Raw genomic sequence first — 13,063 nt, forward strand, 5'->3', positions numbered from 1 at the left:
GGCTACTAAAGTTTTTCAGTCAAGAGCAGTGCGTGATTTTCTGTCTTTCTTTTGTTGCTTGATTAACATCAATGACTCGGACAATAGCAACTAAATTAGGCTGCTGTCCCTTTAAAACCGAATGCACGGCTGCAATGGATGCAATGTACTGATACACGTTCTCCCTGCTGTTTACGTTCACTTAAGACGTAATCAACTGTGTTTACATGAATACTCATCAAAACGGACAATTCAACATCATTTTGTGTGTAATTCTCCAGTCATGCGACGCGAAAGAGTATTTTTTGAAAGTTTTATGTGACGTGCAGCAAGTGTATGTTAGCTTATGTCCCGCCGGTTCATATGTACGCATAACCTCCGAACCACGTAGCAGTTTCGTTCTGAATGAATCTCTTCCCAAAGCGTCCCTTCCTAACATTTTCGTCTCGTTTTTATTCGTTGACGAAAATGTCAGTAGATTTACGTCATAGTTTTTGTCATTCAAAAAGAGTTTTTGTTCGTTATCGTCTCGTTGTCGTCGGTGAAAAAAATGTCGTTGACGACAATTATGACGAAAATTATTCGTCAATGAAATTAACACTGCTCCAAACCTGTAGGTTTCTTTCTTCTGTTGAACACAAAAGAAGATATTTAGAAGAATGTTGGAAACCAAACAGTTTCTGGTCCCCATTGACTTTCATAGTAATTTTTTTCCATACTATGGAGGTCAATGGGGACCAGCAACTATTTTGTTACCGACATACTTTAAAACATCATCTTTGTTTAACAGAAGAAAGAAACTCATTCAGGTTTGGAACAACATGAGGGTGACTAAATGACAGAATTAACATTTTTGAGGTGAACTATTCCTTTAAGACAAAATTTAAGAAGAATTTGTATATCTGTAAAGAATCTTCTTAAACTCATCGTAATTAAATAGAATAACCTCCAATTTGTCTTAAATCTACAAATTGTCTTAAATTTTATAATTACGTAACTTTAAGGTGTTTTTCATGGAGTTGATCAGCAAATCATACAATCAGATAAACAAAAAATGTTTTTACTAAAAATTTTAAAGAAATGCACAAAAGAATATTCGTATGAACTTCTTAGAATTCATCGTAAGAAACTTACGAATATCCAAAGAGTGTCTGGTCCCAGAATTTTGAAAATTAAAACTGAAATAATATAAATTAAAGCTAAATAGAAACATAAAATAAACAAAGACTAATAAAGGTGACAAGCATTTATAATTGGACGGATAATTATTATATATTGGATGGATTGATTTTTTTTTTTTTTTTTGTGAAAAATATTCCAATAGGCTTACAGGATCAAGAAATTGCCATCTAAATAAATCTGAGAATTTTACAGATTCATTTCTTTTCTCAAGTTCAAATCATTCTAATTTAGAAATGTTTTTTCAAAATTATTTCTAATTTAGAAAACATTATGTAAAACAAATTTCACCAATTGTTATGCATGTGTTTTACTATCTTTAAAGGTCCCCTGAAATGCTCAGAAACACGCAGTGTTACTCTATGTGTTGACGTCATTTTAACTGAAACAGGAAGACAGGGTCAGAGATCATTACAAATAAATTATTAAATGCTAAAACTGAATAAATTTAAATGAACAAACTTGGCGTTGCATTTGCAACCATGTGAAAACAGGGGGTGCTGCAGCCCCCTCAGCACCCCTACTTCCCGCATCCCTGCCCAAAAAACTTTAATTTTGATTTCATGGGGACTTTAAATTAAATAGTGTAATGCATTAACAAATATTAACTAATATGACCATATTGTAAAGTGTTACCAACATTTTTAAAGTGTTTTTTGTTCATACAATAAAAAAAATCTAAGTTTTTGATCCGTTTTTTTCTTACACAGAAGAAAGAAAGTCACACTGGTTTATTACTTTAAGTTAACAGTTTTTACATGTAACTAGTTGCCTGTCAGTGAACAGCAGCTTTGTGTCTGTCATATATCTCGAGGTCCGTTCTAAAGAGGGCAGGTCTGAGTGTACAGGCGGCATAAATCGTCCTGGCAGGAGGGAGTGATTTCCCATCATCCTTCAAAGCGGCCATCCATCGCTAAAGAGCCGAATGAAAGAGCCACTGACTGAAGCTGCCAGTGAAAACATTTGGCCTATGAAGCATTCTGCGGTCGCTCACACACACACACACACACACACTGATGTGTTTAAGCGGTAGGAGGGCTGCTCTGAGGTGACAGACAGGTTACGTGCGGTCAGGCCTGACGGAGATATTCAGCATTAACACAAAGAAGCTGCCAGAGAATCAGCATCTACAGCCTGCAGTTACACGCTGCTCGCTCCTGACGCGCATTACACTAGTGAGCATCATGCACATGCATTAACATAAATACAAGCATGAGGTTTTGAGGATAATTCTCATTGTAGCTATACTATTTAGTGTTGTTTTAGTATCATTAAATACTTTTAAAGTTTTTTATTAATATTTTGAATTGTTTTTTTATTTTTATATTTTTCATTTTAGTTTAATTTTGTTTGAATTAGCTTTTATTTTATGTTTTTATTTTAGTTTAACATAATATTTTTTAAATATGTCTTTATAGTTTTTATTTCATTCTTAGTTTTAGTTTTTATTTTAGTACTTCAACTTAAAGGTGACATATCATAAAAATCTGACTTTTCCAGGTTTTAAGTGCTATAATCAGGTCCCCGGTGCATCTACCAACCAAGGAAACATGAAAAAGATTAACCCAGTCACTTTGTTTTGGTAAGACTTTTTCTGCAAGCGTCTGAGAAAACGAGCACGTCTGATTTCGCTCCCTTGGTGACGTGGCAAAGGGATCTCATTATAATAAACGCCCCTTAATCTGTAAATTTACACCCACGGCGCCGTTATTGTGTTTTCGCAAGCAACAACGGTGTACCAGTTCTAATGCCATGGAGAAAGTTTGAGCAAAGGTATAATTCTTATTTTAATTATTTTATTACAGTAAAAGTTAAACTAAATGAAAATGAAAAGTTTTTGAAAAGCTGTAAAAGTTTTTCTGCATTTTATTTCAAGTAACAATGGTTTTAGTTTTAGTTAACGGTCATGATGAAAAATGCTTGTCAATGACCTTTTTTCCATGACTAAGACAAGACGATGACGAGATAAAACAATAACAATATTGTGTTAATAACAATTAACAATAACTGTGGCTATATCAATACGCAATATTCTTTACAAAAGACAAGACCGAAATGTTTTATATATAAATATAAAAACTTTACCTTATCACTTTATTTTAGCCTACAACAAAAAAGAGGAGACAAAATATATATTTGTATTTTATTTTTCTAAATTACAATTGCCGTTTTAACAGACAAAAGTGTTAATTTACAATAAAAAAAGAAAAATATAATACAGGAAACCAGATGAGGTCAAATATAAAACGCATTCTTTTGATTTGTGCTTACCTCAAAGTGCAATAATTTTGTTGAAAAGTAAAAAGAAATTCTCAAATGACTAATAATTGCAATTATAATTTTGAGCAAAACAACTGTGATTATGAGTTTAACAATTATCATGAAGCGCAACTAAATATAACTAAAATATGACTAAATGTCAACAGTTTTCATTAAATGTCCAGACATTGTCAACTAAAATATTAATCTCAGGTATAAATAGCATCTTGATTTCTTACATTTTGTCTGTCGTCATCATCATCATCATCATCAGCAAGAAAAACTTTTTCTTTTGTGTTCAAACAGATGAAATAAGAAACAGGTTTGGAACTTTACAAGCAGAAATACCAGAAAAATTGTAGCCTATTTAGCCTTGAATATGGTGTTGGACAACAGGAGGGCCTTTGAGTCAAACAGGTTGAGAACCACTGATATTGTAGTTATTAGCTTCACAACATGCTAACATTAGATGTGTTTTTAAGACACCATGTTATGTTGCTCTTTCCAGCTGTTACTGAATGCAGGAACATGACCTGTGTGAACCGCCGAAGTTAAATCTTACTGTAGTCTTCAAATCTGGGTACTGTCTTACGTTTTAAAATCACAAAGGGAGTTTGGTGCCATCAGGCTAACGTGACAGTCACGACTCATGCAGCTGTAAGCTTTTCTTTCTCTTTTGTCTTTACAACACGCATTACATTAGTATTTCATAGCACACTTGTTTTATGCGTATTTGGCGCCACCTAGTGTTGTGGGTTTATTGACATGTCAAAAGTCTAGACTAGAGACCTGCACTCCCGCGGGAGTACCGCGGGACACAACGCAACAGGGTGCGGCGCGGGACAACTCTTGATGGGCGAGTGCGGGTGCGGGCGGGACACAGCAGCACAAACCAGCTACAGCCAGAACACCCTAGAAACACCCTAATGACCACTCAAATAACCCCCTAACACTCATGTTTTTATCATCCTCCTAGCAACCACCTATAACACCCTATCAACCAACCAGCAATGCCCTAATGACCCAGAACCCCCTAGTAACTACTTAGCAACACCCTAGAAACCACCCAGAACACCATAACCACCTAGCAACACCCTAGCGACCCCTCAGAACACCATAAGCACCTAGCAACACCCTAACAACCACCTAGTACCCCCAGTACCCGTTTAGCAAAACCCTAGCGCCCAGCTGTCTTATCAGCCCGCCTGCAAACAACAAGTGAGGAAGAATTAATCACTCGATTTCTGGACTAAATTGACAGTTTTTGCCAACATAAGACCAAAATCTGGCACGAAAACAATGAAGTAGTATTACAGTAAATAAAACTAATTAAATAATAAAATAAATTTTAAGAAACTGTTGAAAGCACATCTAATGTTGGTAGCAAGACATTTACAATGCTTTTGAACCATACATTCTCTTTTCCAAATTAAAGTATAAAAGATGCTGTAACTGTAGTGTAAGTTCAGGAGTTGTAATGAGCCTGAGTATGAGGAGGCCTCAGCAGGGTCACGAGAGGCTGAGAGATCAGGAGGGTGTGAATTTGGTGTCAGTCAGCAGGACGTGTGAAGTGATTTCATGCCCTCTATCCATTATGCATGCGGCGAGGACTCGCTCCCTGATCTCTCTCGACTGGCACCAGCTTCCCGACACTCGGCTTACAGCTCACAAACGCTCTGCCAACAGCACCTCCACAGGGAAACATGGAGAGAGGAGGAGAAACGCCAGCATGTAAGAGCCAAACAGCACCAGAGACAGCCAGAGAGAAAGAAAGACGGAAATAAAAGGGACGGAAGACTTATTTACAGGCATGGGAAGGTCGTGCACCAGCTCGGCTCCAGCATTGAAATGTCAGATGAGTTTGTGCGCGAGCGAGCAGCTATTCTCTGTACTGTAAATGCAAACTCGCTGACACTCCAGGCGTTTAGCATTTCAATTCCTGAATGATTCGGCAGCGCTTTTGTCAGAGGTGATTTAACTCGCGTCGGTTAGCTGTGCTATTTAGAGCGGTAACTAAAGACACAGCTGAGGCCGAATCATGAGCGGGACTTTAACAAACTACGGTACTGAAACTGCAGCATTTATGATAAGCAAACGTGAGCAGGACTGTGTGTTTATGGGATGTATCAAAGCCGTCTCGTAGCCCACGGCTGTTTGATGCAGACTGCACACTAAAACAACAAGCACACAGCTTTTCTTATCAGCCCGCCTGCAAACAACAAGCGAGGAAGAACTAATCACTCGATTTCTGGACTAAATTGACAGTTTTTGCCAACATAAGACCAAAATCTGGCACGAAAACAATGAAGTAGTATTACAGTAAATAAAACTAATTAAATAAAAAAAGATCAAATAAAATAAAATTATTTTAAAATATAATACCGTATTGTCCCGAATATAAGACGATGTTTTTTTCTTGGAAATACATCTGAAAAAACGCGGTCGTCTTATATTCAGGGTCTAGACTTTGACATGTCAATATACACCCACAACAATAGGTGGCGCCAAATACGCATAAAACGAGTGTGCCATGAAATACGTAATGTAATGCGTGTTGTAAAGATCGCGAGTAAAAACAAAAGAAGCAGAAAACCTTACAGCTGCATGAGTCGTGACTGTCACGTTAGCCTGATGGGACCAAACTCTCTTTGTGATTTTAAAACGTAAGACAGTACCCAGATTTGAAGACTACAGTAAGATTTAACTTCTACTGTTAATAAGATTTTGGTAGGCTACTATTAGATGGATAGCCTAAATGTCCTAATTCAGATGGGCTACCTGTTTTTTTTTTATTTTTATGGTATATCAAAAAGTGTTTATTTTTTAAATGTGATTGTTGGTACATTTTACCATTTTTTACCATACTTTCAAAACAAAAATTAAAATAGGAAAAATATGCAATATGAAAATAACTGAAGACAAAATGTGTTTTACTGAGAAAAAACAAGATTTGGTTTTTAAAAAGCCTTTTTCCAAAAGGTACATCTGGAAAAAGGGGGGGTCGTCTTATAATCAGGGTCGTCTTATATTCGGGCCAATACGGTAATTTTATTCAGCAAGGATGCATTAAACTGACCAAAAGTGACAGTAAAGACATTTACAATGCTTTTGAACCATACATTCTCTTTTCCAAAAAAAGTATAAAAGATACTCTAACTAGTATAACTTGAGCAAAAGAAACTAGTGATAAAAACTACTTATTTCACAACAAAATGAGGCACAAGGACTCCTGGAAATACCACTGAACAATGGCTCAAATGAATCAGTGAGTTGTTTATACTGATTACTTGACATTATTCATCCGAATGAGTCGCTTTACTAAAATAAATCAGACCGATATAGAGGAGATTGTGTTTGATTACTGATCAGCTCGCTCTGTGCAACACAACGTGACATAAACAGCAAAAGCTACACAGCCTCTTCAGTAAAGCAGCTTGTTGCTGGAGAAGCTGCATTTTTCACAGATAAGCTACTGTCACACTGACAAATGTTAGGGCTATTACTTTTAGTTAACAGCCTCTCCAGCACTAGTGTGTTAGACGGACAGATTCGGTTTAGAGAGAACAACAAATCTGATATCTGATCGCATACACACTGCAGTGCACCATGGGAGGATTTGGCTGAAGACATAAACAAAGTGAGTCTCAATATGAACACAAACATTTCTCATCCAATGATCTGAGCTGCTCTCAACATTCATTTTAAAGCTCTCTTACTGGATGACAAATACTTAACTCATTTGTTTCTCTTTTAATTTCTACTATAAGAGTTTAAGACAAATATTCGATATGAAAGCTATGAACGCACAATATCGAGCAATAAAACAACAAGAAATGATAAAGACGTCTGATTGACAGCTTGCAAAACAAGCTATATGTCAGACAGGCTGAGATATGCTGTGATATTTGTCTGAAATGTCAGTTGAGTCACTTTATGTGATTATAAACACAAGCTTGAGCTTTTTTTTAAAGATGCGCCTTCAGCTGCATCTTAAGCAGAAGAAGGGGAAGTTTAAAAATGAATCAGAGTGAATGAAATCAATATAATGTGACATTTTAAATATATATTTTTTCAGAATAGCACACTGGAGAAAAATATGACATTTTGTCAAAATATGACATCACTTTTAACATTTGTATTCTGCCTTTATGATCTGAAAGACTGGGGAAAGTGATATGAAAGTCATGCACATAAAAACATTAATGAGACAGATAGCAACAGATATAAAGCATTTAAAAATAAAAACGACACACAGAGGAAAAATGAAAACTTAAGCAATTTTCACTCAGAAATTGTAGTAAATTTCAAATAATTACAAAGAAACGGCAAGTAACATATTGAATTAAAAGTGAAATTTTGAAGTGAAAAAATGGAAATCTGAAATGGAAAAATGGAAAGGATTACAGTTATGTTCCAAAGGATTTCTATTTTAAATAAATGCTGCTCTTTTCAACTTTCTATACATCAAAGAATCCTGAAAAATAAAATGTATCACAGTTTACACAGAAATATTCAGCAGTACAAATGTTTCTTGAGAAGCAAATCAGCATATTAGAATGATTTCTGAAGGATCACGTGACACTGAAGACTGGAGTAATGATGCTGAAAATTCAGCTGCGCATCACAGAAATAAATTACAGTTTAAAATATATTCACATAGAAACAGCTGTTTTAAATTGTAATAATATTTTTACAATTTTTACTGTATTTTTGATCAAATAAATGCAGCCTTGGTGAGCAGAAGAGACTTCTTTCAAAAACATTAAAAAATCTTAATTTGTCCAAAAGATTGAATGGAAGTGATTCAGTGCATGATTCAGGGACAGTCACTTTCCTTCATTATTTTCTAGCCATTTGTGCACTGAAACTGCTGCACATTATTTGAGTTTCTTCCACAATAATAGACTAGTGTGGAAGAAACTCAAATAATGTGCAGCAGTTTCAGTGTATCTCAAATAAACACGCTTGAAAACAACATCTAATATATATATATATATTAGGGTTGTGACGGTGAGGAAATTTTCCCACCGGTTAATCGACGTGTGACAACACCGGTAATACCGGTATCACCGCGGGGGCGTTCCCTCTTTTCCTCGCTTTCCTTCGCTTTTAAATAGCTTGTAAAAGCTGCGTGCGCATTTTACTTTCACTTTCAAATAGCGGCAATTCGGAGTAAAGCAATTGTTAATTTTTAGTTTGTTTGAATTTTCCCTCTTTTCCTCGCTTTCCTTCGCGGCTTAACACCGGTATAACCGTCAACACCGTCTATCGCGGCAAGACTAATATATATGATTAGTCACTATGATAAAACCGAAAAACTATGATAGTCTGCCAAACTTCAAGATTTATGATTAACTATCCCCATAGTTGTCAATCTGATCTTTGAGTTAAAGCTGAAAATGATAAAGGCATTGAGTTAGTTTGAGGTTGGACACACGACTGACAGTTTCTCAAGAGCGTCACAAATAAAAACTGCTTGACCACAATCCACCAGCCAGTCTGTGTTGTCAGAGCTAAACTCTCATCAGCCTCTCATTGTCAAGCCAATATAAAGCCCAAAGGGCTTTGCATGTCTAAAGTCTGTGATGAATTCAGCGGCTCTTAATTCCACTTGGCATTTTCTAATTAAACCAGCGTCTGTGTTTTCCAGGCCAAACTCCCGCCCGCTCAAACGCAGCTCCGGCGGCTCACTCCCCGTGTGACTTCATCAAAGCGAGACACGGCTGAGACTGATGCTGGATCGCTCGCTCTGTGTCGCTGCTGCTTCATGCTGTCGGTAGTAGTATAAAATAGTTCAATCTAGTGTCGTAAATGCAAGCTAAAATCCAGTGTTTTTTTTATCATTGAGATACTTTTATAGTTTATTTTTACATTTTACATTTCACTTCAATTGTAGTTGAAGCTTTAGTAATTTTCCTGTGTTTTTGTCATTTATAGTTTTTGTTTTATAAAAAAAAAAACATGTCTATATCATTTTCATTCATTTTTATTTCAGTTTTAGTTATTTTAGTTAGTTTAGTACTTTAAATGAAAATGAAAGTGAGACATTTTGCCTTGGCAAACAGCTGAAATATACTGTAAGTAAGTAATAAAAAATGTTTTTTATGGTTTTAGTTTTAGTTAACTACAATAACCCTGATTAAAATTATAATTATTTAAAAAATTAATAATTGAAATAAAGCTGAAATAAAATTAGATATATTAGATAAAAAAAATTAAACTTAAACTTAAATGAAAATTAGACACTGAAATAAAATACTGTAAGTCTGAGTTAAAGTGCTAAAACTGAAAATAAATCTAAAGCTTAATAGACAAAAAAATGAATAAAAGACAATAGCCTATAACAAAATTATTTCAACAATTCTAAAATTATTAAAACTAAAATTAAAATGAAAATATTTCAATAATTAAAAATATTAATAAATACGTTAATAGTAAATAAATAATACTGAAGTACTAAAATTACTAAAACTAAAGAATGTTGAATAGAAATATTTAAAAAACAAACACTAATCAAAATAAAAACAACATAAAAAAATTAATAAACCTTAAACTGAAACTAAAATGAAAAAATAAATAAATAAATACTATAATAGTACATACATAATAATAAAATAACTGGTTCAATAAAAGTGCATTACTTTACCCAATATTTGTGGTTACAGTGTATTTGTAATCGTATTAAATTACTGCATCCCTAGTCAACACAGCTTGTTGCTTGTTGCTAAGTGATAGATGCAAATATGCAAAAAAAAACAAAAAAAAACCACCATAAATACAAATATTGCAAGTTGCTAAGCAGTGTATACGTATATGATTATTGCATCCTCAGCATAGCAACAATGCTATATGTGTGCTGCCTATGTAGACTTAGTTTCATAAGGTTCCACTCTTTACAGACTGTATGCAGTAAGACGACTCACTAGGGTGCTCACTGTGAGCAGCCGTGACGAGCACAGATTCATGGATGGGTCAGAGAGTGTGGTTTTCTGCCTCTCTGTGTAACTCTAATGGGCTCGTGCTGCTCATCAGCACATCTGAGAGAAGATAATGAGAGATGATGAGCATTAATGAGCATTTCCCTCTACTCCAATACCTCTTCAGATTCAAAGAGGGATTAGACATTAAAACAACAAACAGCCTCGAACACAACACACCTCAGGAGGCTTCAGAGCTCAACAGACCAAACGCCATCAAACTCTACAGAGGGAAACTGAATTTTCCTGGGCTAACATCACTGGTTACATATGAAATATTATTAGGAGCTGTTTTTAAAGCAACTTATACACGCAGTCTTTTAAAAGTTTGAGGTCAGTGATTTTTTGTTAAATAATTAATACTGTTATTCAGCAAGGATGCATTAAAGGGATAGTTCACCCAAAAACGAAAATGTGATGTTTATCTGCTTACCCCCAGGGCATCCAAGATGTAGGTGACTTTGTTTCTTCAGTAGAACACAAACGAAGATTTTTAACTCAAACCGTTGCAGTCTGTCAGTCATGTAATGGAAGTGAATGGGAATCACATACACAAAAAAACATACACAAACAAAACCAAATTAAACCCTGCGGCTCGTGACGATACATTGATGTGTAAATACACGAAACGATCGGTCTGTGCAAGAAACTGAACAGTATTTATATAATTTTTTACCTCTGATTTTCACCGCAATGTCCGAACGGTCCTGAGCGCATCCTCGACTGCCTGCGCGTGAGGCGTCTTCTTCTTCTTCTTGCTTTACGGCGGATCGCAGACTTATAAGTGCATTACCGCCACCTATCTCTCAAATGGATCATTGACACTCGATCTACAATCTCAATTAGGAGTGTCAGTGGTCCATTTGAGAGATAATGCTGTCGAGGATGCGCTCAGGACAGTTCAGACATTGCGTGAATCAGAGGTAAAAAACTATATAAATACTGTTCAGTTTCTTGCACAGACCGATCGTTTCGTGTATTTACACATCAATGTATCGTCACGAGCCGCAGGGTTTAATTTGTGAAAAATAAAATGTATCTCAGTTTCCACAAAAATATGAAGTGACTAAAACCAGAAAAATCAGAAATGTTTCTTATATATCAGCATGTTAGAATGATTTCTGAAGATCATGTGACACTGAAGACTATGAAGACTAAATCGCGATTTGTTTAGCATCTCAACCGATTTGAATCGTCACATATTTGAATCGTTTTTCAACCGGCTCGCGGTTAATCGTTACATCCCTACTGAAGACTGGAGTTATGATGCTGAAAATACAGCTTTGATCACAGAAATAAATTACTTTTTAAAATATATTCACACAGAAAACAGCTTTCTTGAATTGTAATAAAATTTCAAATTTTTACTGTTTTTCCTGTATTTTTGATCAAATAAATGCAGCCTTGGTGAGCAGAAGAGTCTTTGTTCAAAAACATTTTATACTAACCCCAAACTACAAAAAATATCTAAAATATATATGAATAAACCATGCATTATTTTTTTTTCTCCAAAAAATAAATAAATAAATAAAAGATATACTTTAACTCCTTCACACTTATAAAATCTGTTTTCCTGAAAATAACGATCAATGAAGGACCTCAACTACATATTTAAATGAGCACAATTCGACAACAAGGTTCAAAATATCACATAAATCCAAATGTTTTCATTTGCAAGGCATATAAACACACACACACGAACCACTTGAGAAGCCTCACTAACACTTGGAGACACTGTGAGATTTCATGGAGATGTGGGTGTATGACATCATTCATATGTGCAGGCATTATGGGAAAGAGATCAGAAATCATAAACAAACTCCAGCTTTCAGATGAGTTTGGGTTTCTCACATATTTACAGCTCTGTCTCGCTCAGACAGACTTCCAGCGCTTCTCATCTCACACACCCACACAGACCAGAATGAAGCGGCTCTCCTATTCAGACCGGTTTAAATCTAATCCGGTTCTGAAGCAGCGCTGACATTTACATGCAGGAAAATCTGTGGGAGTCAAAACCACCCACAGCAAAGACGAACCACACTCTCTGTAATATATGCTCCAGACAGCGATGAGATCTAACGTAGAGCAAGCAGAGTCAGAGATCTTAAAATTAACCCAAACATTTCTTATCCGATGATCTGAGCTGCTCTGCATTCGTTTTAATGCTCTAAACTCTTACTGGATGATAGGGATTGTTGTTATTTCTCCTGATGAATTTTAGGAGAATCATCTAAAACACACTTACATCTGAGCCTCCACTCATCAAGAGGAGTAATACAAACACACACAGGTCAAAGGTCAAACCATAATCAATGCTCACACTGTATATCACAACTGATTTGAGATCTTTTGCTGTGAAACAGCAAGTAAACTCATTTCAAAGGACATACTTCAATATACCACAATTAAATTGTATTCTGTTTTTATTTATTGTTGCTTTCACAAAATCATAAAGATATTCATGCCAATAAATTACTTTGAAATATGACATTTTGAATTCAGTGTTGTTAATGGTAACTAAAAAGTATTTAAAATATTTTTGTTAATTTAAATAAATCTGAAATAAATCAATATATAAATATATATATACACACACACACACACACACACACACACACACACATAAAATATATACACAAACCAGGATGCCTTCATTTCACTTCACAGCT

General features: G+C 35.3%; 1 protein-coding gene across 1 annotated transcript in view; it reads right to left on the minus strand.

Moving 5' to 3' along the window:
- Positions 1-9,186, minus strand: part of ncana (neurocan a) — a 63,829-nt gene extending 54,643 nt beyond the window's left edge. The window contains exon 1 of the mRNA XM_016531767.1: positions 9,109-9,186. Within this exon, the coding sequence (XP_016387253.1) occupies positions 9,109-9,186 (78 nt within the window). The remainder of the gene's footprint in view (positions 1-9,108) is intronic.
- Positions 9,187-13,063: the final 3,877 nt, after the last annotated feature.

The sequence above is a fragment of the Sinocyclocheilus rhinocerous genome, unplaced genomic scaffold, assembly GCF_001515625.1.
Source record: "Sinocyclocheilus rhinocerous isolate Xijiao unplaced genomic scaffold, SAMN03320098_v1.1 scaffold2770, whole genome shotgun sequence".
Lineage (NCBI taxonomy): Eukaryota > Metazoa > Chordata > Actinopteri > Cypriniformes > Cyprinidae > Sinocyclocheilus > Sinocyclocheilus rhinocerous.